Source organism: Kogia breviceps, chromosome 9, assembly GCF_026419965.1.
Source record: "Kogia breviceps isolate mKogBre1 chromosome 9, mKogBre1 haplotype 1, whole genome shotgun sequence".
Taxonomy (NCBI): domain Eukaryota; kingdom Metazoa; phylum Chordata; class Mammalia; order Artiodactyla; family Physeteridae; genus Kogia; species Kogia breviceps.
This window is the reverse complement of record NC_081318.1, coordinates 21,380,096-21,403,929: the sequence shown is the minus strand read 5'-3', so window position 1 is coordinate 21,403,929 and position 23,834 is coordinate 21,380,096. Positions and strand designations below refer to the sequence as shown.

At 34.5% G+C, this 23,834-nt stretch overlaps 1 protein-coding gene and 1 pseudogene across 11 annotated transcripts in view; one reads left to right on the top strand and one right to left on the bottom strand.

The window, feature by feature from the left end:
- The window catches only part of MKLN1 (muskelin 1), a 339,221-nt gene that overhangs the window by 271,215 nt on the left and 44,172 nt on the right, over positions 1–23,834 (top strand). For all 11 annotated transcript variants that reach the window (XM_067042147.1, XM_067042144.1, XM_067042148.1 and 8 more), the window contains 4 exons: positions 304–416; positions 9,983–10,195; positions 15,774–15,995; positions 18,665–18,794. In XM_067042147.1, the coding sequence (XP_066898248.1) occupies positions 304–416; positions 9,983–10,195; positions 15,774–15,995; positions 18,665–18,794 (678 nt within the window). The remainder of the gene's footprint in view (positions 1–303; positions 417–9,982; positions 10,196–15,773; positions 15,996–18,664; positions 18,795–23,834) is intronic.
- On the bottom strand, positions 7,795–8,344 carry LOC131762598 (transcription factor BTF3 pseudogene; annotated as a pseudogene).

The following is a 23,834-nucleotide window of genomic DNA, read 5'->3' as shown; positions in this document are numbered from 1 at the left end:
AAAGTACTGACTGTTTTTACCCACTGAAGACCTATGGAATCCGAATCTTAGGGGATGCCTCCTAGTTATCGTTATATATAAATCTCTCATGATAGTGGTTCTGCAGCAGCCCTTCCGTATGCCTATATTTAGGAAATACTAGTATTTATTTTGGAATGTTAACCAGTTTAAAAATCTCATTTTTAAGTTTACTTAGGTGTACCTTCTTAAATGATCTTAGAAGCAATGTCTTGATCTGGGTGCCTATACTTAAATTTTGTTCTTAAGTTTATTTTTTTGCACATATTTTTCTAATCTTCACAGAGACTGTTTATTTGTTTGGTGGCTGGGATGGAACACAAGATCTTGCTGACTTCTGGGCGTACAGTGTGAAAGAGAACCAATGGACATGTATCTCTAGAGACACTGAGAAAGAGGCAAGTTCTCAGACTTTTCATCCATCTGTATTATGATAGGGGTGTGGTCGTACACTTCTTTTTCTGAATGATTTGTATTCTTTGTAAAAGTCTATCAGCAGTGATAGCAGAAGAATTTGTGGTGACACGTTTGGTTTAAGTATTCTTGCATTCCAGCTTCTATACCTGGTTCTTCAACTATTGATACATGAACAAATCTATTTTATAGAGATAAATAGAAATGGATATCTAATATAATTTAGTTTTTAACCACTTTAGTTTAAATGTAACTGTGTAACTATTTTTTTTCTTATGTTCTTACACCTCTACTCTTATTTTGAACATTTATCTTATTTTTATTTCCTCTGGAAAAATGTGCTTTTGATTCCTCACTATCTTACTATTTTGGCCTCTCACTGTTTGACTATCTTATCAGTTTTCACAAATGATGTATATTTTATTTTTAACTAAAATTGTATGTATTCATGTGTGTCTGTCTATTGATACATATATACATAAAGCTTTTCCATAGTGAATAGGATGTCTTGGATTTACGGTGTTCTTTTATTTAATTTTTTTAATTAAATAAGTGCATAATTATACCCTGATATAAAGCACATATTCATATATTTTTTTAATCATTGTATAATTTTTTATTGTACTTTTCCTTCTAAGCAATTTCAGATTACAAGGTGAAAAATAAACTAAAACAAAACAGTAGTAGCAGCAAATGAAAAGGGGAGGAAAAGACCTAATTCAAAACCACTGATTTTAATCTAGGAAGGCCATTTTAAAAAAATCTGGTGTTATGTCTTTAAATCTTAGGAAATTAGATTCTCGTTTACTTGGTGTGTTCCTTTGTTAATCATTTGGCTAGTTTTTATCTTTTTAAAGAGATCTTAAAATTCTGATTTCTATTTATTATCCCTGTGAAAATGGCCTTTGCCTTTTCAATATTAAAGTACTATTTTCTGAAATGGTTTTTTTTGTTGTTGTTACGTGGGCCTCTCACCGTTGTGGCCTCTCCCACTGCGGAGCACAGGCTCCGGACGTACAGGCTCAGCAGCCATGGCTCACAGGCCTAGCCGCTCCGCGGCATGTGGGATCCTCCCGGACCGGGGCATGAACCCATGTCCCCTGCATCAGCAGGCGGACTCCCAACCACCGCACCACCAGGGAAGCCCTGAAATGATTATTTTTATCCTCAACAAAAATAAAGACAGATCTTAAAAGAATACATACCTGATTTCTCTTAAACTATTTTAAATCTGAGTTAATTGTAGTTATTCTTGCAAGAAGCCTACAATTCATCCTGAAATCCTCCCTCTTCTTCATTGAGGGTATTTAATTAGGGCCTAAAGTTCCACCGGTTCTAAGCACTCAATATTGCATTTCAGATGTTTCTTCCTCTCTATTCCTTTTGGCACTAATTCCAACTTTGTGGCTTCTTTCTTAAACTTTTTTACTTCCATTGTTGATCTCCAGATCTATTGTCTATTCATTAGCACAGTCTTTTAAAAAAAAAAAACATTTGGCCATGTGACACCTCTGCTTAAACCCTATGGTTAGCCTCAGTCCCTGTTTCTGTTATCTGTTGCATTCCATATATTACATTACAAGCACCCACAAAACTTTAGTGGCATATAGTAATAAGCACTTAGTTTGTTCACAAGTCTGTAGATTGGTTGGGCTCACTCATGTGCTGGGAGTCAGCTGACTGTCAGCTAGTCTAGATTAGCTTCTGAGACTACTTGGCTCTGTTCTACATAGCCACTCACCTTCCCGTTGGCTAGCATGAGTCTTGTTCTCGTGGAGGGGCAGGGCTGCAAGGAGGGTGAAGTAGACATGAGCGCTCAATTAGATTTGTTATTGTCCCATTTTCCCAAAAGAAGTCATGTGACCAAATCCACAGTTATTGGGTGATGGGCAGCACTATCCAAGGGCATAGATACAGGGAAGTGTGAGTAACAACAACAACAATAATAAAGAAGTTTATCTACCTTAGTTCCTTTTGCTTAGAGTAAAAACTTCAAATTTCTCATCATAATTTGGTCCCCATTTATTTTTCTAGCCTCATTTTTTGACTTTATGTGCTAGCCATACTTACAGTTGCTAGAATTATTCGATGTTCTCACCTGTGTTCTTTGTAATAGTGTTTTCCCAGTTTGGAATTAACAGGGGCTGCTCCTCCCATGCACCCAGCTTTTATATAGTGTATGCCTACTTACTCTTTAAAACATAGTTCAGACTTCAGTTCCTCTGTGAAGCCTTTCTTGACTTGCCTAACCAGAATTAGAAGCTTCCTTTGGTGTGAACACTTAACCCCTTACATTCCTTGAATGGGTTACTATAATGATTGGTTTACATTTCTGTTTCCCTATGGAGACTCCGAATTCCTTAAGGCATAGATCATATGCTTACTCTTTAGTGAGTAAATAGTTCAGATAAGTTAAATAAAAAATTAATGCTGGAGAAAAGCAAGGGAATGACAAATACAAAATTCAGGAGAGTGGCTGTTTTGGCAGGAAAGGGCAATGGATTACAGGAGTCCTCTAAAGTAATGTTAATGTAATATTCTAAGTTGTATTTAGAATGCAATTAATAATTATTTAAAACTAGTACTGGGAAAATACAGAAATTATTTTTATGAGAACACTCTTTTTCTGTTATTTTGAAGTCCATAGAGATAAGTAAAGTGGTGATCCAGTACTGGAATTCAGATTTATTATAATTTATTATTACTTTCTTCATTTAAACACCTAAAAACCTTTTGTTGATGTAGCAGTGAAGTGAATGAGGATATATGGCTCCAGCAAAATGCTCATTCCTTCCAAAATTGAACAGAGTTTCATTTTGTTTTTTACACCAGTAAGTACAGTTTTATTGTTTGATGATACCCCAGTGCATATGTTTTAAAAGTATGATATGCTTTAAAAAGCAAAATTACTATGTTTAAAATAATTAAGCAACAAGGATATATTGTATGGCACAGGGAAATACAACCATTATTTGATACTCACTTTAAATGGAGTATAATCTATAAAAATATCAAGTCACACAGATAAAACAAAATTAATTTAATTCACTTTAATTTACGTAGACTAAATAATGTATCTAATAGCTCATGTAGTAGATTGAAAGATAATAGAATGGCTCAGTTTTTAGAATAATTATTTTAAATGTTCATGTAGATATGCATGTAAGTTTTTATTAGTTCAAAACAAATTATATTTTTAATTTTGCATTTTTATAAATCTCTTTAATATCTAGCTTAGTGGAAGACAGCTAGATTCTCATATGTGCTTTTGCATTTAATCTTTTGCAACATGTTGTTTTATGTGAGATATATGAAGATTGGACCTCACATTGATACATTCTTGGAAAGGAAACTATTATTTTAATAGTAGACTTTTTATATAATAGCACATGGTTCGTTTTTGATCTTATACCCCAAGTTGACAAGTTGTTGTTTGCTTAAAAAATAATTAAAATAATTATTTAATAATTATTAAACTAATTATCTTAAAAATAATTGCACTGTAGTCTCTGAAACCATATCAGCTAATGTTTTGTAATTCTGTTACATTAAAATCCACTGATCTGTGTTGCTCTTTGAATGGATCTTTTACCCATGCTTGTTTTTTTGCTCAGTGTGTTGGTCACCTGAAAAATACTGGTTTCCTGAGTTATGTAGGTCTTCAAATGTTGACATATTATTATACAGTATCCCCCAAACCACATATGATCACTCTCATTAGAAAAATCTTTTAAGTGTTGGGAAGGTGTCAAGATCACAGTGTCAGGTAGAAGTTTTCTAAAATTCTAAATTTGCTTAAAAATGTGCATTTTATTATTGGCAACAAATTTTATCAGTTGTTTTTCTTCAAAAATAATATACATACTTCATTTATTTTTCAGAAAATGTCTGAATAACCATACTTGGATTGTTAGTTTTCTTTTGAGTAAATATCATGTTTCCTGGAAAAAGCAGCTACCTCAGCTTGCAACTCAAACAATTGCATAGATCTTTTCCTTGAGACAACCATCATATATCAAGTAGCACTGTTTTATAGTTTTCTAAATCTCTTTAATTGTGACTTAATAGAAGGCAGCCAGATTCATATCTGCTTCTGCATTCAGTCTGTTGCTGTATCAAAAGTCATGTAGCCTCTGGAGAATATCACTTACACTTATAAGAGAGTAACAGTGAAAAGACACATTTTTTAATCTTAGTATTGTTATGAAAATAACTTTGACTTTGTAGAATCCCTGAAGACCCCAGACTGCACTGAGAACGGCTGCTTTAATCCACATTCCCTTTTCACATATAAACAGTTACCCAAATAATGCCTTAGTAATGTCCTTTATAGGTATCTTGTTGTAACCCCCAACCTCTATCCCTGACCCAGGACTCAATTCATGATCATGCAGTACATTTCAGTGTCATGTTTCTTTAGTGTCCTTTAGTCTGGAACAGTTCCTTGACTTCTCTTTGTCTTTCTTGACCTTGGCATTTTTGAAGAATACAGGGCAATTGTTTTGTAGACTATCCTTCAGTTTGGTCTGTCTGATGTTTCCCCAGGATTGGATATAGGTTAAGCATTTTTAGCAGGAATGCCATGTGGAGGACATTGGGTCCTCCTAAGTATGTCCTGTCAGGAGACAGACACATCGTGTCAGTTTGTCTGATGTTAGCTTTGATCACTTGGTTAAGAAGGGTGCTCACCAGATTTCCCATTCCATAATTAATAAGTAATTTGTGGGGAGACATTTTGAGACTATGAAAATATTCTGTTACTCATCAAACATTTGCCCTTTTAGCATCCATTGATGCAACTGTTAAAGCTTTTCCCAAAGTGGTTGTACCATTTTATATTCCTTCCAGAAATGTATGAGAGTTCTGGTCGCTCCCTGTCTTCTTTCCCTGTTGAACTGCTTTGGCACCTTTCTCAAAAATCAATTGAGAATATAAGTATATGTCTCTCTTTGGACACTCTAATCTGCTCCATCATCTTTTGGTCTATTCATATTCCAGTATGACACTCTTTCAGGTCAAGTAATGTAAGACATTTTTGTTCTTCTTTTTAAAACTTATTTTGACTCTTCTAGGTCCTTTACATCTTCATATAAATTTTAGAATCATATTGTCAGTTTCTAGAACTGTTGGACTTATGATTGGAAATGTGTTCAGTCTATAAATCAGTTTGGAGATAATTGATGTCTTAATGATACTGAGCCTTCTAATCCATGAACAGGGTTAAATTTCCATTTATTTCAGTCTTATTCATTACCTCCCAGCATTCAGAGTTTGCAGATTAGAGGTCTTTTTTATTTTTATTAAATGGATCCGAGTGTATTTTGTTTTTCCATGAATTAAGTTTCCATGAAACTTAATTTAATTTTCAACTTGTTTGTATCATGTCAGTTTTCTAAGTCCACTTATTATTTCTAACATTTCTGTTCTATGTTTCTTAGGATGTTTTAAACAAATAGTCCTGTCATCTGTGAATAGAGACAATTTTAACTTCTTTCTTTCCACTCTCTTTTTCTGTCATAACTTTTAATTTCATTTTTTAATGAAATAAGGCATTTTTTAATGCCTTATTGCACTGATTTGGACTTCCAGTACAGTATTAAATAGAAGAGATGAGAATAGACGTCCTTATTTTGTTTCACATCTTAGCAGGAAAGCATTCTGTATTTCACCATTAAAAGGAAAATTAGATTTAGGATTTTCATACATTTCTTTTTTTTTTTTTGCGGTATGCGGGCCTCTCACTGTTGTGGCCTCTCCCGTTGCGGAGCACAGGCTCCGGATGCGCAGGCTCAGCGGCCATGGCTCACGGGCCTAGACGCTCCTCGGCATGTGGGATCTTCCCGGACCGGGGCACGAACCCATGTCGCCTGCATAGGCAGGCAGACTCTCAACCACTGGGCCACCAGGGAAGCCCTACATTCTTTATCAGATTGAGGAAGTTCATTTCTATTCCTAGTTTGTTGTGAGTTCTTCCTCATGAATATTTGTTGAGTTTATCAAGTGCTTGTTCTACAGTATATATATTGGTAAGATTGTGTATTTTTCCCCTTTATTCTTTTACCGTTTTTTTTTTTTGGCAATGCCACGCGGCTTGCAGGATCTTAGTTCCCTGACCAGGGATTGAACCCAGGCCCCGGCAGTGAAAGTGCAGAGTCCTAACTACTGGACCACCAGGGAATTCCCCCTTTACTCTTTTAATGTGGCAAATTACCTTGATTGATTTTCAAATGTAAAATTGACTTTACATTTGTGAAATAAAACCCTTTTAGTTATGAAATATTATTTTTATATATTGCTGTATTCTATTTGATATTTTGTTAAAGATTAGTTTTATGTCTGTATTCATGAGGTACACTAGCTACGTGTATGTTACTTCTGCTCTTCCTCCTTTGTAATATTGTTATTCAGTTTCAGTGTTATGTTGTCCTCATAAAATATGTTAAGTTAGGAATAAATAGAATACAGGTTTAAAAAAGGAGGTCTTTTTCTTACTGTTTTCTGAAAAATTTTGTGTAAAATTGATATTATTTTTTCCTTAAGTATTTGATAAAATTTACGAGTGTAGGTATCTGTGGCTGGCCTTCTCTTTGTGGAAAGATTTAAAATTATGAATCCAAGTTTTCAGATTTTCTCTTTCATCTTGTGTCAATTTTAATAAGTTATATTTTTTCAAAGGAATATGTCCATTTTATCTACATGGTCAAATTTTACTATGTTTTTCATGATAGTTCCTTATTTTCTTTTTAATTTCTAGTGACCCTATATTGATAGCATTGCTTTCATTTCTGATACTGGCAATTTGTATTTTCTCCCTTTTAAAAAAAATTAGTCTTGCTAGTGGTTTATAATTCTATGAATGTTTCCAAAAAACAACTTTATTAATTTTCTCTATTTTTTTGTCTGTTCTGTAGTCTCTTGGTTTCTAGTCTTATCTTTATTCCCTTTTTTCTCCTTAGTTAGGAAGTAATTTGCTCATCATTTTAATAGCAGTTGTGCTAATTAAGCTGAAGCAAGAAATTCTGTTGTTCTCCTATTAAAACTTCAGATTTCACACTCTAGGAAATATGGCATAGATACATTATATCTTACCTGATATTTGTTTTTCAGATTATTTAATTACAGAGGAAAAGTTTTCTTTTTTTCTTTTCTTTTTTTTTTTTTTTTTTTTACTAGGCAAAGAACTTTATTAACCTTTGTTTTAAACTTTATTCCCAGGCTTCTTCAGCTTAATTAGCTGCAAAGAATGAATTGTATATAAGCAAAAACCGAAAAGAGCCACAGTGTCCAGGGGCTTGGGCTTAAAAATATTAGAGATCTAGATTTTATCAGATCCATAAACAAAATTTTTAAAAGCAGTCATAATATAAAATAGCAGCTCCCAGTAACTTCTTCAGGATTTATCTTCTTCAGAAGTTGTGACTCAATTCAGTTTGCTTCATTCTTGGAAGCCTCATCAAAATTCTCCACAGGATCTGGAACTTCATCATCGTCATCCGCTCCAGTGGCAAGTGGTGCTTTTCCGTCCACAGGTTATTTGGGCAGAGCTTCAGCCAGTCTCCTTAAACGGGTCAGACTATCTGCACCAAGGTGGTTTAAGGTGCTGGGTAGCATTTCTGTCAGCTGCTTTGTCTCAGCATGGCCTGTAATGGTGACAGTGTTTGCTGCCAGAGATGCCTGAACTTTAGGGTTGTTAAAATGGATCACTGTCCCTTGGTTTGTGAACATATTCACTTCTTCAATACCAGAGATATTGTTTACCCCTTATTTCTTTAAGGAGAACTGAAGTTTTTTGTCGTCTGCTGTGGCTGTTCTATGAACCACCTTCTTTCTGCGAGCAGTTCCTTTCCCACCAGTGTGCACTTGTGCCTGCAGTTTGGCGAGGTCTCTCATGGTTCATGATAGTTTTTTTCATCTTGTTGCAGTGGAAATAGGGCCGTGTAGGGGACTAGGGTTGGCACTTAGGGGTTCTCGGGCAGACCAGCTGAGGTTAGGAGCACACACACAGGGACGCAAGATGGCAGCTAGAGCAGAAATTCTTTCTTCAGTAACGTTTCTACCTTATCTGCTGAAGATTTTCCTTGACAAAAATCTCTAAAAATAATTTTTTAAATAGTAATTAGTGTGAACACTGAATTGCAGATTCAAATCAACTTAATATCTGGATTAATAACATTAATGTCAAACTGTTCTTCCTGTCTAATATTTTTATTCCTTAATTTAATCTAAATAATGCTGGATTACTCGTCCTATAATACTGCTTTTTTATTTTATATCCTTCTCTAGAAACCTATAATAGTTCTTCAGTGCTTGCAAGATTACATTCAGTTCTCCTCTTTCAGTCATTCACAGGCTTTCTATTTCTACCTTATACTTCAACTCTGTTATTTCTGTGGCAGGAATTCTTTATCTCAGTCATAACCCCACACATTGTATTTAGTGTATTTTTGCTTTTGTTTGTCTTATCTTCAGGAAAAAACAATCTGGAAGAGTGGAAAGAACACAGTGTTTGGCTTGGTTACACTGGGGCTTAGATTCTCTATCTTAGTTTTGTGACTATAGACAGATTACTTAGACTTTGTGAAATGGTGATATTATTTCCTTATGGAGTTGTTACAAGGATAAATGAAATATATACACACATACATAGTAATAATATAGACAGAATTTAGTAGATATTTAACAAATATTAGTTCTCTTTCCTTTTCCCTCTTTCAGCTAATCCAGTCCTACCCAATTGAAGTTCCTTTTTTTTTTTTTATGAACTCCTTTTTTGGGCCTTATACTACAGTTTTTTGTTGTTGTTTTTTTTTACCTTTTATTCTGTCCTGTGATACAAGTGATCTCAACTAATTAATTTTTATTGATAATATATTCTTCATTTTGTTCCCTAGTTGTTTAATGCAGCTGAGTCATTTATTGTCAGGAGAGTCAATTTTGTATAATGTAAAGGCTGGATGAAGAAGTCAAGACTTGGATTCTCATTCTGCTTCTGTCACTAGCTTACTAGCTTTCAGGATGATATCATTCCTCTTTGAGCTTATATCTCCTCATCTTTAAAAGGAGATCATTAAACTGCACTTTTATTAAGGTTCCTACCAATTATGAAATTCTGAATATTCTTGGAGTGCCTGTTTTATGCTAGATTCTGATGAAGCGTACAAAAATATTTTGAAAAACCAAATGTGTCTTTAAGTAGATTGACATGTACAAAAGAATTAAGGTCTATACACAAATGACTAAAATGTAATGGAGTATATAGTAAAAGCCACATAAGTGTTATAAACAGAGTGCCATAGAATAGAGAATAGTTGATCTCATCTTTCCTGGTAGAGTTTAAGCTTTTCTAAGGTAAGATTTGTGTCTCCTACTGCTTCTTTTATTTTCCCCTAGAGATTTAAGCCTAGTATTGGACATATATATTAGTTGGACTTGATACAAGATTCTGAGCAAACCTTTTCATGAAAGTAAACAAAAAAGGACATTTAATTTTGTCTTCTGTTATTTATTCTTTGAATTTTTTTCTTTTCATTCTTTTTTTTGCTCTCCACAGAATGGTCCTAGTGCTAGATCATGTCATAAAATGTGCATTGACATTCAACGAAGGCAAATCTACACACTGGGGCGTTATTTGGATTCCTCTGTGAGGAACAGCAAATCTCTGAAAAGTGATTTCTATCGTTATGACATTGACACAAACACATGGATGTTACTCAGTGAGGATACTGCTGCTGATGGAGGACCGAAACTGGTGTTTGATCATCAGGTTTGGTGCACAGATAACTGTATGGTGGAATTAATTAGTGCTCAGTGACTCTTGCTCTTAGAGTTTATTTCACAGGTTACGCTGAGTTTTCTATTGGTGATTTCTACTACAAATACCTATGACAGATAATAAAAAGAATTACTGTTTCACTAGGTATAAAGTTATTCTTTAAAACATTTTTTCTCTTGTTTGGTGCAGAATAAAATACTGAGATCTCAAAACACAGTTGTTAATTTATAAAAAGTTTATAGAGAGTAGATGGAGCAATACATATTAGGAAAAACAAATTCAGTTTTATGATATAAATCATACCAATAACAACTTTCCCTTTTAAAACTTTTTATTCTACTTTTCTGGAAAATTTTATATTATTTTATAATGAGTTCAAGAATTTGAAATGTAGAGTTTTTCTTCCAATGCGAGTGAAATATATTTACTTTTGTATATAATCACAAACTCAATATAAAACAGGTAAGAATTTGGCATGTACTAGATGAAGTTTAAATTCAACACCAATAGAAGTCATAGAATGATATTGTAGACAAGAAGACTACATACAGCAATCTCTTAAACCATTTAAATATTAGTATGTATGTAGCTGTCATATCATCATCCCCATTATCATCGTTATCTGTCTTTGAAAACTTAGTTCAGTACAGGTCAGTACTACCTCACACAAAAGAGTAGCCACTTTGAATTCTGTAGGCAGTTTTGCTTGGCTTAACCCATGTCCAAAGGTTTTTGGAGTATGGGAAAGAAAAAGACTTTTAAAAAATCTGAAACACTATTGATGAACAAAGCATTATGTATTACTTGAGAAATGGGTGGTGGTGCTAGAATTTATGACAGAATCTAGCTTATGCCTGATATCTAGGCATTAAAACCCAAGTCTTTATTTATTGTTTCTTTACCAGTTTTTGTTAATTATTTGCTTTAAAACTTTCCTCCTGCCATATTTATACTAACAAGTGGTTTTTATAGGAGAATGGTAAGGAAAAGAGGAGTGGCTTATATGCCTATTGAGTATGTGGTGGGTGGAAAATCAAAAACATTAGTCTTCAGAGTACTCCCCAGATTGAATTTGGAACTTGTGCTGGCTGTACGTAACCGAGCTCTGTAAAGCTTTGCACTTCTCTGCTGACATCCTCAGTGTTGTTCGTGTGGAAAATAAGAACTCCAAAAAAAGTTAGACTTCTTCTGATCTTTTAAAAACAGAACATCAGCAGATAACGTTGTTAGGGAAACAGTTTATTTTCTTACCTCCAACTGGTTACAAATTTCTTTTCCAAAAGAGGCTTATGTTTTTACAGGTTGAAAAAAAGAATAACTTAGGGGTAGTCTGAGTACAGCACATATGCTGTCCTTGTGTGGGGCCTTTGTTTCTCTTGACTTTGGTAAAACAGAATTTAATTAAGCTTGAAACACTGAAGAAAACTACAAGGCATACATTCAAGAATGCAGATGAGATGGCCAAATAATAGGAGCAGGTGTAACTGGACCTGATAAATCTCAAGGAAGAAATTGAAGGAAAATATAGTAACACTATATTATAGTAACACTTCAAAAAATGAAGCCTAGTTTACAAGGAGCATAAAGAAGAATAGGTTAGGGTCATAAGAAAGGCAGGTAAAGAAAACAAATATAGATAAAAGGGCTAGCCAGAAAATTATAGATAGAGAAGGCAGGCAAAAGAGAGCCGACATACACGTAATTGGAGACATTAAAGAAGAAAACCAAAACAATGGAACAGAAGAAACATTTATACATAAAATTCAAGAAGACTTTCCTCAAGAAGGAAGCCTATTCCATGTAGTATAAGAGGACCTGATATTGATAAATTCAGGGAAAATTGACCTAGGCATTCAACTCTAAGATACATATTACTGACACTGAATTTCAAAGATAAAGAGGCCATTTGGTGGGCAACTAGATGAAATGATCCAGAAGTAAAATGAGACTGATATCAGATTTCTCTACAGCTGTATTCAGTGCCAAGAGACAATAGAGCAGTATCTAGAAGGTATTCAAAGAAAAGACAGTGTGAGCCAAGGATTTTATATCTAGCCAAACTGTCCTTCAAATATAAGCACATATTGAGGAAATTGCTAGAAAATGGAATGTGAGCTAATCAATAAATGACAGGAGAAACTTTAATCACAGTATTGGAGATATCAGCTCATTGACATTCTCCCTGGGTCAATGTGGATCATTGGCAGGCTGAACATATATTTTTACCGTCCTCCTGCCCAACATCCTGTGAAATGACAAGAGAATACATTAGTAATAGTTTAGGAAAAACAAGAAAGAATGCCCTTAGGGAATTTAAAATATTTGAGGGAATTTCTCAAATAGAAAGCAGGTAGGATCAGATCCAACCAGAAGAAACCACAACCTATAAGATAGCAGCAACTTGAGTCTCAAAGTACATAGTTGGGGCAAACAGTAGATGATCAATTGGAGATGAAAGAGCAGGACATTTTCCAGTTTGACTGAGTAGCACTGAACTGTGATAATTATTAATAGGTCAAGTGTTCAATGTGGTCATTGGAGCTGGACAGATAGAGCATTACTCCTAAGAGGCACTGGAGAGCTGATACAGAACCTTTCACAGCATCATGTCTCATCTTGTCTTACCCAATCCCTTGAGGTAGACTACTGTATGTGCAACAGGCAGATGAATAGGGATTCTCAGATACAAAGAAGACTAAAGTAATAACCCCAAATCCAAATATTTGAAGATAATTAATACTATGAGATATGAGGTACTGAACTCAACAGATTAAGAATCAACAAAGAAGAACAGTTTGTAGTGTAAATTGAAGAAGTCTAAGATAAATTTAAGTGATTTCTTAGAGCAATTCAGGAGGCTATTGCATTCATGAAAAGGAAATATATAGAAAAATTATAAATTAAAGATTTGATAGTGAAATTAAAATCTCAGTAAATAGATTAAAAAGCAGTGTGGACATACCTCTAAATGGTTACTAAATTAGTGAGGTAAGATTATGAGAGAAAAGTTAAACAGAGAAAAGGATCTGAAGTTCCAACATCCACCTTATAGGAGTTCTAGAAAGAGAATGGAGGCCAAAACAAGAACAAACCACTCAAGGTAAAAATGAAGAAAATTCTCAGAGCTGAAGAAAGATCGTTTTCAGAATGAAAGAAATTCCAAGTGCAGATCAGAATGAATGAAAAAAGAATATCCCTACCTAGATACTTCCTTAATGAAATTTCAGAACCAAGGAAGAAGAGAAAATCCTAAAAGCTACAGAGAAAACTGGTTACCTTTGTAGGTAAGCAGGATCAGATTAACATGAGGCATTTTTGGAGGTTGGCGGGAGGTAGGGTAGTGGGTTGGACAATACTACTTAGAAGGCTTCATAGCAATAGCTTCAAATTTTGTGAGGAGGAAATTATCTTGAACCCAACCTAACCCTAGCCAATTTTGTGTTCATGTAATAAAATAAAAAGACGGTTTCAAATTAAAAAACAGTTGGGGGTGGGGTGGGGAATAAGTGGCTATCCATTATTTATTTGTTTTTGTTTTTATTTTATTTATTTATTCATTCATTTATGGCTGTATTGGGTCTTTGTTGCTGCGTGAGCTTTTTCTAGTTGCGGTGAGCAGGGCTACTCTTGTTGCGGCGCATGGGCGTCTCATTGTTTGTGGTGGCTTCTCTTGTTGCGGAGCACGGGCTCTAGGCGTGCAGGCTTCAGTAGTTGTGGTTTGCGGGCTCTAGAGCACAGGCTTCGTAGTTGTGACCCGCGGGCTTAGTTGCTCCGCAGCATGTGGGATCTTCCCAGACCAGGGCTGGAACCTGTGTCCCCTGCATTGGCAGGCGGATTCTTAACTGCTGCGCCACCAGGGAAGTCCTGTTTATTTGCTTTTAGAAATTAAATACCTAACCTGACAGAGTAGACTTAAAAGATTTCTTCAAGTCTTGAGGGAAAAGATTCTATGATCGCACAGAGTTTAATAAACCATTGGATTTTCAAACATTTTTCAGAGATTAAAAATTAAAAGGAAACCATAAACTGACGAGCAACATAAAGTTTCCTGGAGTGATTAAAACTTGTTATGAACAACATAAATTTTCCTAGAGTGATTAAAACTTGTTATTTGATAATTGACCCTCATTGAAACTACCTATCTTATCCAGGGAGGAACCAAGCTGAAGGAATAAAATTGTTTCTGTTTTGTGCCATTGTTCTGAGATATGGGAAAGAATCAAGCTAAACAGTATCTTCCTCCCTTTTGGGGTTGGTTTGGTCCGCTATACAAGAAAGAGCTACTAAGATAAAGATGTTTATGCCTCTCCCCTGATAACAAATGAGAATAGCTATATCAAAATGAAATTTAAATATCCCCATATGAAGTAGAACCATAGGGGCTAGATAACAGAGATTGAATCAAATTAGTATGAATCTGTGAACTTATGAAAATGTAAATAGACTGACATTATGTGTGTCCCTCAACAATGTATGGATTGCTTTTCATGATATAATCATTTAAGATTAAAGGGTAGGATCACTTTTCTTTGTAGTGCCAGGGACATGAAAACTTTGACATCTCAGTTTTTCAACCATGTTCCCAACGATTTCACCCTTAAGGAATTGTAGATTTTCATCTTAATTTATTGAAGTCTGCCAGAAACCTGGGAAATGACAAGTGAGTGAATCTTCTTAGTGGTAGGTATAGATTAGGAGGCGCTAGAATCCTTTCTTTTTAATATTTAATATTAAATATTAATTTTAAAATAAGCTTTACAATTATTTTAATAGTTTCTTATTTAAAACAATACAAAAAATAGATAAATAGCAGGAGTAATTTGATGGGAGGAGAGAACTGAACATATAATGGCTAGTATTTGCGCTTTAGCAACAACAATAAAAAATAGTGATTTACGTACATTTTACTCTTTAAACATAAATGCCACTTGTATTCAGCATCTAATTACCAACTTGGACTTACATATTCTTTGAAATAGAATTTGTTTCACCTGGAGACTGATTGCTGCAAATGTCTTTTCTTGTGTTTGTTTTGCTATATGGTAACAGCATAATTTGAAGAATTTTGTAAAATAAATGCAGAGAGATGAATTAAGCTGCATCACTCTTATTCACATATCTTCTCTCTTATTAAATGGTAGCAAGAGGAATAGAATGCTTGCCTAGAATGGAGAGAAGGGAGTTTTTATAAGGAGGGTATGATCACTGTTTGCCCACAGACTATGGTCGGTGTTTACTCTTAGGTATAAGTCAGTATCTAATGTATTATTGGTTGATTTGGTAAAAATTATGCAGCTTCAAGAAAGCATAAAGCTCCTTAACCCAGCATATTTTATTCTCACTGGAAAAAACATGGAAACCTGAAAAGCTATTTAGAAATCCATCCTGAATTTCTGCCAGGTGTTGAGCAGTATTTTAATAAGTGCATATGATAATCAGGGATGGTATTTGGTATTATTAAGACAATGTTCAGTTTCTTTGAGATTCTAAAACCGCACACATTGGTTTCGTTTTAGCACATATAAAAGGAACAATCTAAAACTATTCAATCTGTTGCCTTGTTCTATAGATGTGTATGGACTCAGAAAAACATATGATCTACACCTTTGGTGGTAGAATTTTGACATGTAATGGCAGTGTAGACGACAGCAGAGCCAGTGAACCACAATTCAGTGGATTGTTTGCTTTCAACTGTCAGTGTCAAACCTGGAAACTTCTTCGAGAGGACTCCTGTAATGCTGGGCCTGAGGACATCCAGTCTCGTATAGGACACTGCATGCTATTCCACTCAGTAAGAATATTCTGTACATTGTCTTATGTTATTGTGTCATGTATCTCTCAATAGGAAAAGAAGTGGTGAAATCTAGTTCTTCAGTAAGAGAGCAAAATTTTTCATTAGAAATAAATGATGTGTTGGCAATGATAGACAAAAACAAAGCTACCTTTAACACGGAACTGTTTGCTAATTATCAGATTCTTCTGTCAACCTAATAATTCCTAAGTAGTTATCAGCTGAGTACTAATCTAGGCAATTTTATGACTAACTTCACTGATTATATGTAGTAGCTATTTCTCTTTCTTATATACCTTTCTACTTACTGTTTTCTCTTAGTGTCTAGAAGATCAGTTTTCTTATCTGTTCTTATTTTCTCCTCTGCTCCTCTCCATTAAGTGCAAAGAATTAAGAATTGACTTAATAGAATTAGAATTAAAATTTATCAGCAAAAACCAGCATACAGACATTTCTTTAACCTTTTTATGTGCTATAGTGAAAACTTGGGCTTCTTGCTGTGAACATAACTTTAAAAATATACTGTAGAATATTTTTAACATATACCAAAGTAGAGAGAAGAGTATAATAAATTCCCATGTACTTATTTATCAGTTTCAACAGTTATCATTATTCGACTATTCATTTTTCATATATCTAACCCACTTATATCTTACTTATTTTTTTAATGTTTCTTTGATTTTTAAGTTTATTCTTAAATTTTATTGTGTTGGGGTATTTTGAAACAAATTTCAGACATTGTATCATTACAACTATAAATACCGTATTGTATCACTAACAGGTAAGCACTTTTTAAAAACATAATTATAGTATCATTATAAAACCCAACCAAAGTATTGACAAAAACGATTTCTTTTATATCATTTAATATTGCATTCATTTTTTTCCCTAAAATACTGAAAAATACCTTTTCATAGTTGGTTTATCCAAGTCAGGATCCAGAAAAGGTCTATGTATTGCATTTGGTTGTTATAGCTCTTAAATTTCTTCTAATCCATAACAGTACTCCCCTCTCCTATTTTTTTTTCCTCTGTATACCAATTATTCGTTAAAGCAAGTAAATCTAGAGTTTCCCATTTTCTCACTTTGACCAATTTTATACTCCTGGTGTCATTTAACGTGATCTTTGGTATTTCCTGTGAGCTGGTATTTAGATCCAGAGGCTTGAATTTAGATTCACTCTCCTTTTTAGGGTGGGCCAAAAGGGGAGTTGAAAGAATACTTCACAGCTGGTCTGATTGCAAGATATAAAGAGACATTTAATGTGTAGTTGTCATACTTTTGGTGATGTTAAAATTGTTCTGGTGGGTTTAGGTGTTAACAGCCTGACTGATCAATTATAAAGTTTCCTGTCAACTTGTTATCTGATGGGTTTAGCAGCCGCTGATAGTCATAGACTATAGTGACTATAGTCATAGACTAATCTATAGTCATAGATTTAAGTAGGGTTTGAAAAATGGTCATTTTTCTAATTACATCATTTCTTCATTTATTAACTGTGATTGTACTATAAAAGCTTATCCTCATTAACTAATTGGCTACCCTAATATGTAAACCACACAGGATGGGTAATATAAATGTTTGATTCTTTTCCTCTATCACCTTTTCATGTTAATTGAGCTGAGGCTCCAGAGTTTACCAATTTTTTTTTTTTAAGTATTATTATGAACTTGTGGATTTTTATTTATTTGATGTGTTTAATCCAATGTTGTCATTATTCTTTTTGATCCCCTAATTTTTCTCTGTCTTTGGCCAGTGGGAGTGCCCACCTCCCAGTATACCTTTGCATATATGGACACACGCATATATGTATATGTACCTTTTTTAGTAAGAGAAAAATCATGAGTTCATACTGATATATCCAAGTCAAATTTAAGATCATAGAGTTTTAAAATTTAATATCTTTGATTTTGTTTTTGTGTATCTTTTAAGGTTAAAATCCTGCTTCCTAATGACAATATGTTACTTGCTCTGTCTTTCTATAATAGTTTACAGAATAGCAAAACTAACAACAAAATCACTGAGTGCTGTTTAAGATTGCTTTCTGATTATTTTTCTGTTTAGGATATTGCTCACTAGGGATGGGAGTCAAAAACAAGAATTAAAATCACTAGAAATACTACTTCTCTGTGTGATCATATCTTTGTATACAGGCTTTGTATATAGGCTTATTTGTTTCACTTTTTTTCAAAGGTTATTTTTTCTTTTAAGTTACTCTTGTTTTCTAATTAAGTAAAAACATATACATAGTTCTAAAGGCAAAACTGTTAAGTCAGTATCCTTTTGGAGATATATGGCTTTTATCCCTGTCTTCCTGTTCTGTCCCTTCCCCTATAGCTGTCCTTTATTAGTTTCCTTTGTTTCTTTTTGAAGAAAGAAACAAACACAACACACATTACTTTTTCTCCTTTTTTACACAAAGGCAGCACCCTATAGCCATTATTCTGTACCTTGTTTTTTTTTACTTTAATAGGATATCCTAGAGATTACCTCTTAGCAGTATATAGAGAGCTTCCTCATTCTGCTTTGTACCAGTATAGTACTCCATTGCATGGAATCTCTCATGAAATTACTTTTTTAGAGGTTTAAATTTTTAAAGGATCATTCTGAATTCTTTGTGAAAATGACTATGTTTTTTTCTTCTTTGCCCTTTTTTTCTTATTTTTCAGAAAAATCGTTGCTTATATGTATTTGGTGGCCAGCGATCAAAGACCTATTTGAATGATTTCTTTAGTTATGATGTGGATTCTGATCACGTAGACATAATATCAGATGGTACCAAGAAAGACTCTGGAATGGGTAAAGGCATTTAGTGATTCTTCTCTCATGTCTTAATTACTTTAGGTAGAAGACTATAGCCCATTTTCTTTTCTTTCTAACCATTCTTTATCCTTTTCCCATTTGTTTAACTGAAGTGATTCTAAGAGGAAGAAAACCCTCTACCAGCTAAACTATTTAATTCAACCTGTTTAAAAGTACTATATGAATTATTATTATTGTGATTTCCTTTGAGCAGAAAGACTGAATTTCTAAAGGAATTATGTGTGTGCTTGTGATGGGTGATTGCAAGAATTAATAACTTAAAAACTGTATTATCCTGTATTTGCTAATTCTTTCCACCTCACTAAAGTGACTTATATATTAGGCACATATAGTAGAGTATGTTTTTGTTCTGAGGGAAGGCTTCACATAATTCATTGGTAATGCCGTATAGCTTTACAAGCTCTGCATCCAGGAAGTTATTCTCCTGGTGATAGGGTAACTAGTTTGCCTGAGATAATCCCAGTTTATGTATAATTATTAATAGTGCCCCATTCACTCTCAAAAGTGTCTTATTTTGGATAATTTACAGTTACCCTGCTTAGTAGTCACTTGGCCTGTGATTGGTATACACAGAAGAATGGTATTTGTTTAAGACTCAATGGTTTAAAATGCCTAATTAGAGCAGTAGGGTGAGAAATTAGATCAGCTTGCTTTTTCTTTTATCTATTATTTATAAAAATATGTATATTTTTAAAAACAGTTGTTTAGGAGGAATTTTTTTAAAAAAACAAAAGATAGCACCATCGTTAAAAAGTGCATGTGAAGTAGTTTGACCCTCAGGATCTTTCTTCCATACTTCCTACTAGGCAGAGGCTAGAGCTTTATTTTCTGAGGGAAATAGAGGCTCTGTGGAAGCAGAGGGAACAGGGTAGAAAATAAAATTAAGTCCAGGTACTGAACAGTGGAACTTCTAACCATTTCCCTGCTCTCATGACACTAGGCATGTGTCTCCTACAAAAGGTTAGTATCACTTTCTCTGGAGAAAAATATGGCCTCATAAAAAAGATTTCCAGATACTGTTGTTTGGGGATACCCTTATAATGTCTAATCTTGCTCGCTGGCTGCCAGTACAGTGGCTACTTTCATGGCCCAGTCCCTCTACTGTGTTGCCTACAGTTGTACACATACTGTTTTCAATTAAATTTTATTTCTTCACTCTTAATGAACTGTCAGTTAAGTGTCTTCTGTATTAGGACCTTCCCTATGAAAGAGAGAGACAAAAACAAAACAAACCTGAAAACATAAATCTGGAGTAATGCACTGAACACAAGTACATGAAAATAATAATGATCAAGATCACTTTTGGTAGAGAAAAGGATACTGCATCCATAAAACAATAAAAGGATGTAATGAAAAATCAGAGACTTTTGGATATAAATTTTGTTAAAATAAAAAGTAGAAGAGTTGTAAGACATCTGTCTCCCTAAAAATAGACAAAGAGACAGAGGTGGGAATTGGAGAAAATAAGGATATTAGAAAATCAATATAGGAGGTCCAGTGTTGAACTCATAATAGTTTATCCAACTATGGAGAACAAGGAAATGGAGGAGACTAGATTATAAAACAAAGAATTAACAGAAAATTTTCCTAAACTGGAAAGTATTGGTCTGCAAATTATAAATGGCCCCCTTTGGAAGTCAGTACATTGAATTTAGAAAAACAAAACAAAACAAAAAAACCTTCTCAATCAGAAGGCACATCATTGTTCGTTGTGGAATTTTACATACCAGCCATAAAAAGAATATCTAAAAAGCTGCCACTGTAAAATACGGTTAGATTCAAAGGAACAGGTCTTAGAATGATAGGAATTTTCAGCAACATTGGAAGTGATAAGGGGAAACAATGTCTTAAAAATTCTGAAGGAAAATTATCATCAACCTGGAATTTTATTCCTAGCCAAGAGGGAAGAAATAGTATTTTCAGATATAACAGGTTTATTGGTGGGGTATATGTTTATTTGCAAGTAATAGAAAACCAAGGGCTTCCCTGGTGGTGCAGTGGTTGAGAGTCCGCCTGCTGATGCAGGGGTCACGGGTTCGTGCCCCGGTCCAGGAAGATCCCACATGCCGCGGAGTGGCTGGGCCCGTGAGCCATGGCTGCTGAGCCTACGCGTCCGGAGCCTGTGCTCTGCAACGGGAGAGGCCACAACGGTGACAGGCCCGCATACCGCAAAAAAAAAAAAAAAAAGAAAGAAAACCAAGAGAAGAATGGCTTAAAAAATAGGGAATCTTTTCTCTCACTGGACAAGAAATCCAGATGTAGATAATCTGGGACTGATGTAGTGACTCAAGAAATGTCATGAAGGCCCTCAGTTTCTTTTTGAATCTTTGTTTTTCTATTTTTAACTTGCTGTATCCTCATGGTGGCAAGTTGGCTGAAGTACCTCAAACATCATGTCTTCATTCCAGATAGGAAAAAAGGAAGGAGAGCAAAACATATCCAGAAAGCTCCCTACTTACATTTCATTGACTAGAACTGTGAAACCTGGCTTCAACAGAGTCTGGAAATGCAAGCGATTAGCTTTTCCAGCCTTTATATAGTACGTAGGGGAAGGGGTTTGGAAATGGCTGTTGGATCGTGTAATTAAGAGTGTCTGCCACACAAGATTAAAAAAATGATAGATCTTTTATGTACTCTTTTTTAGGAAGTTAGTACACCATATACACTAACAAAAGGGAGTAAAAGTAGTTAAAAAGAAAACATGCTGAGAGCTGAGGAAAAGAGAATCTAACACAGGAAAGCAGTGAAGGGCCATCCCAAGATGATACCTGCACAGCAAAGCTATGAGCATCCAGTTCAAATTGGAGCAGGAGGACACAGGAAAGTAGACCTCTCTTCCTCACCAAAAGTGAGGTTTCCAGATAAAAGTAGACCAAATAGATATGTTTGAGCAATTGGAATAAAAAGGTGTTAATCAGTAAATAATACCTGATGTAAAAGAGTAAGGATATGAACATAGTAGGAAAAGAAAATTTTTTTAAAAGCAGGCATCATCATAGTACATTTCTTGGCTCTACAGTGAGCAGTATTTTCCTAATCATAATAATGCAAAAACTACAATCAGTTTAACCAAAAATTGGGATAAAATTTAGTGGGAGGATAGTGTCAATGTGGTATTGATAAAGTTCTTCATCTATAACAGGAGGTCAGTAGCTGGTGATGTTATGTAAAAATAGAAATGACTAATAACATTACTTATCCTATCTAAAATTGTCTGTCCTATTTGTTTACTCATTTAGTTTCTACTACCATAGGATAATGTGGAGGTATATGATTTAATCTTTGATTTCCTCTAGTTTTTAAGAGTTAGTCTAATTTTCCATTAAAATAACTAGGCAGATGGAGGTAATAATCCCCTACAATCCTGATGCAGCTCTACCTGAAAAAGGTAGTGAAGATAGTAATTGGTTTGATAAGTATGTGTTGAAAACTCCTACATACGGTCTCAGTGCTAGACTAGGGAGGGATACAGTTGAACTAGATGGTCATGGTCTCTCAGAGTGCTTATAATCTATCTACTAGGTAATATTCTGATGGATTATAGTAGCTATTCTTTATTTAGACCCTACTAAAAGCCAGTCACTAAGCATGGAGCTTTATAAATAGTTCTAATTGGTGGTATTATTCTCATTTACCAGATGAGAAAAATTAAACTCAGTGAAGTTGTATCTCAGTAATACACAAATAGATAATGATAGAGCTGGGATTTAGAAGTTGGAGTACAAAGAAGGGTTTTTTTTGTTTGTTTTGCTTTGGTTTTGACCATACTAAACTACTTCCAAGATTAAAAGGAAAAAGTGGCAGAGTGATAGTGGTAAAGATTTAGCAAAAAATGCACTATAATAATAAGTAGACTTTAATGACTGTCATTTGAAGATTTTTTAAAATGAGATATTATTGTTTAGTAATTTGCAAAATTGGTCAATATGTTTCATTCATGGCTATAGATAGCTTTAGAGCCAGCATAGTATGATAATTGTTCTTTTTGTTCAATTTTGTTTTGATTATAAGAGTAATAATATGCTCATTGTAGAGAATTTGAAAAATACAGAAAGATACAAAAAAGAAAATATATCAAACCATCCAGACATAATCTGTTAACATTTTAATGTATTTCCTTCTAGGCTTTTTTTTTTTTTTTTTTTTTTTTTTTTGTGGTACGTGGGCCTCTCACTGTTGTGGCCTCTCCCATTGCGGAGCACAGGCTCTGGACGCGCAGGCCCAGGGGCCATGGCTCACGGGCCCAGCCGCTCTGCGGCATGTGGGATCTTCCCAGACTAGGGCGTGAACCCATGTCCCCTGCATTGGCAGGCGGACTCTCAACCACTGCGCCACCAGGGAAGCCCCTCCTTCTAGTCTTTTAAACGTATTTATTTTATAAAATTTAGCAGTTTTATATTCTGCTATTTTTAAACTTAAATTGTGGTAATTTTTTTCATCACTATGGTTTTATTACTAAGACAAGTGGATTCATTCCTTAATTACTGCTATAATCAACTTTTATAAAATCAGAATCACCAATTTTGCTATGTATTTTTTAATTTTTAATTGATATGGTAATTTATCCCATAATGCAGACAAGTTCGTTGGTTAATTTAATAGTATTTGTTGGTCACCTACTAGCATCTAAATTTGATCTTCTCCCTTCCTTTCTCCCAATATATTTCAGTACCTTGTATATGCCAAGTATGTTTAGGACCATAGCTATGGACCTAGGGGACAAGATCCCTTCTCTCAAAGGACTCATTCTAATGGAGAGAGACCTGCACTTACCTTCTAAGTACTGTGAAGAAAAAAAATTGAATGCTATATATAATAATGAGTATCATGGAAGGTCCCATTTAGGTAGAGTAGGTTGGGAAACCATCTCTGAGGATGTAATCTTTAAGATTTAAGAAAAGAAGTAGAGAATTAGGAAGAACCATGTTAAAAACTGGGAGAAATGCATGTATAAAGATTTCAAAGCAGGAAGGAATTTAATGTGTTCCAGAAACAGAGGGGGGGCTAGTGCAGATC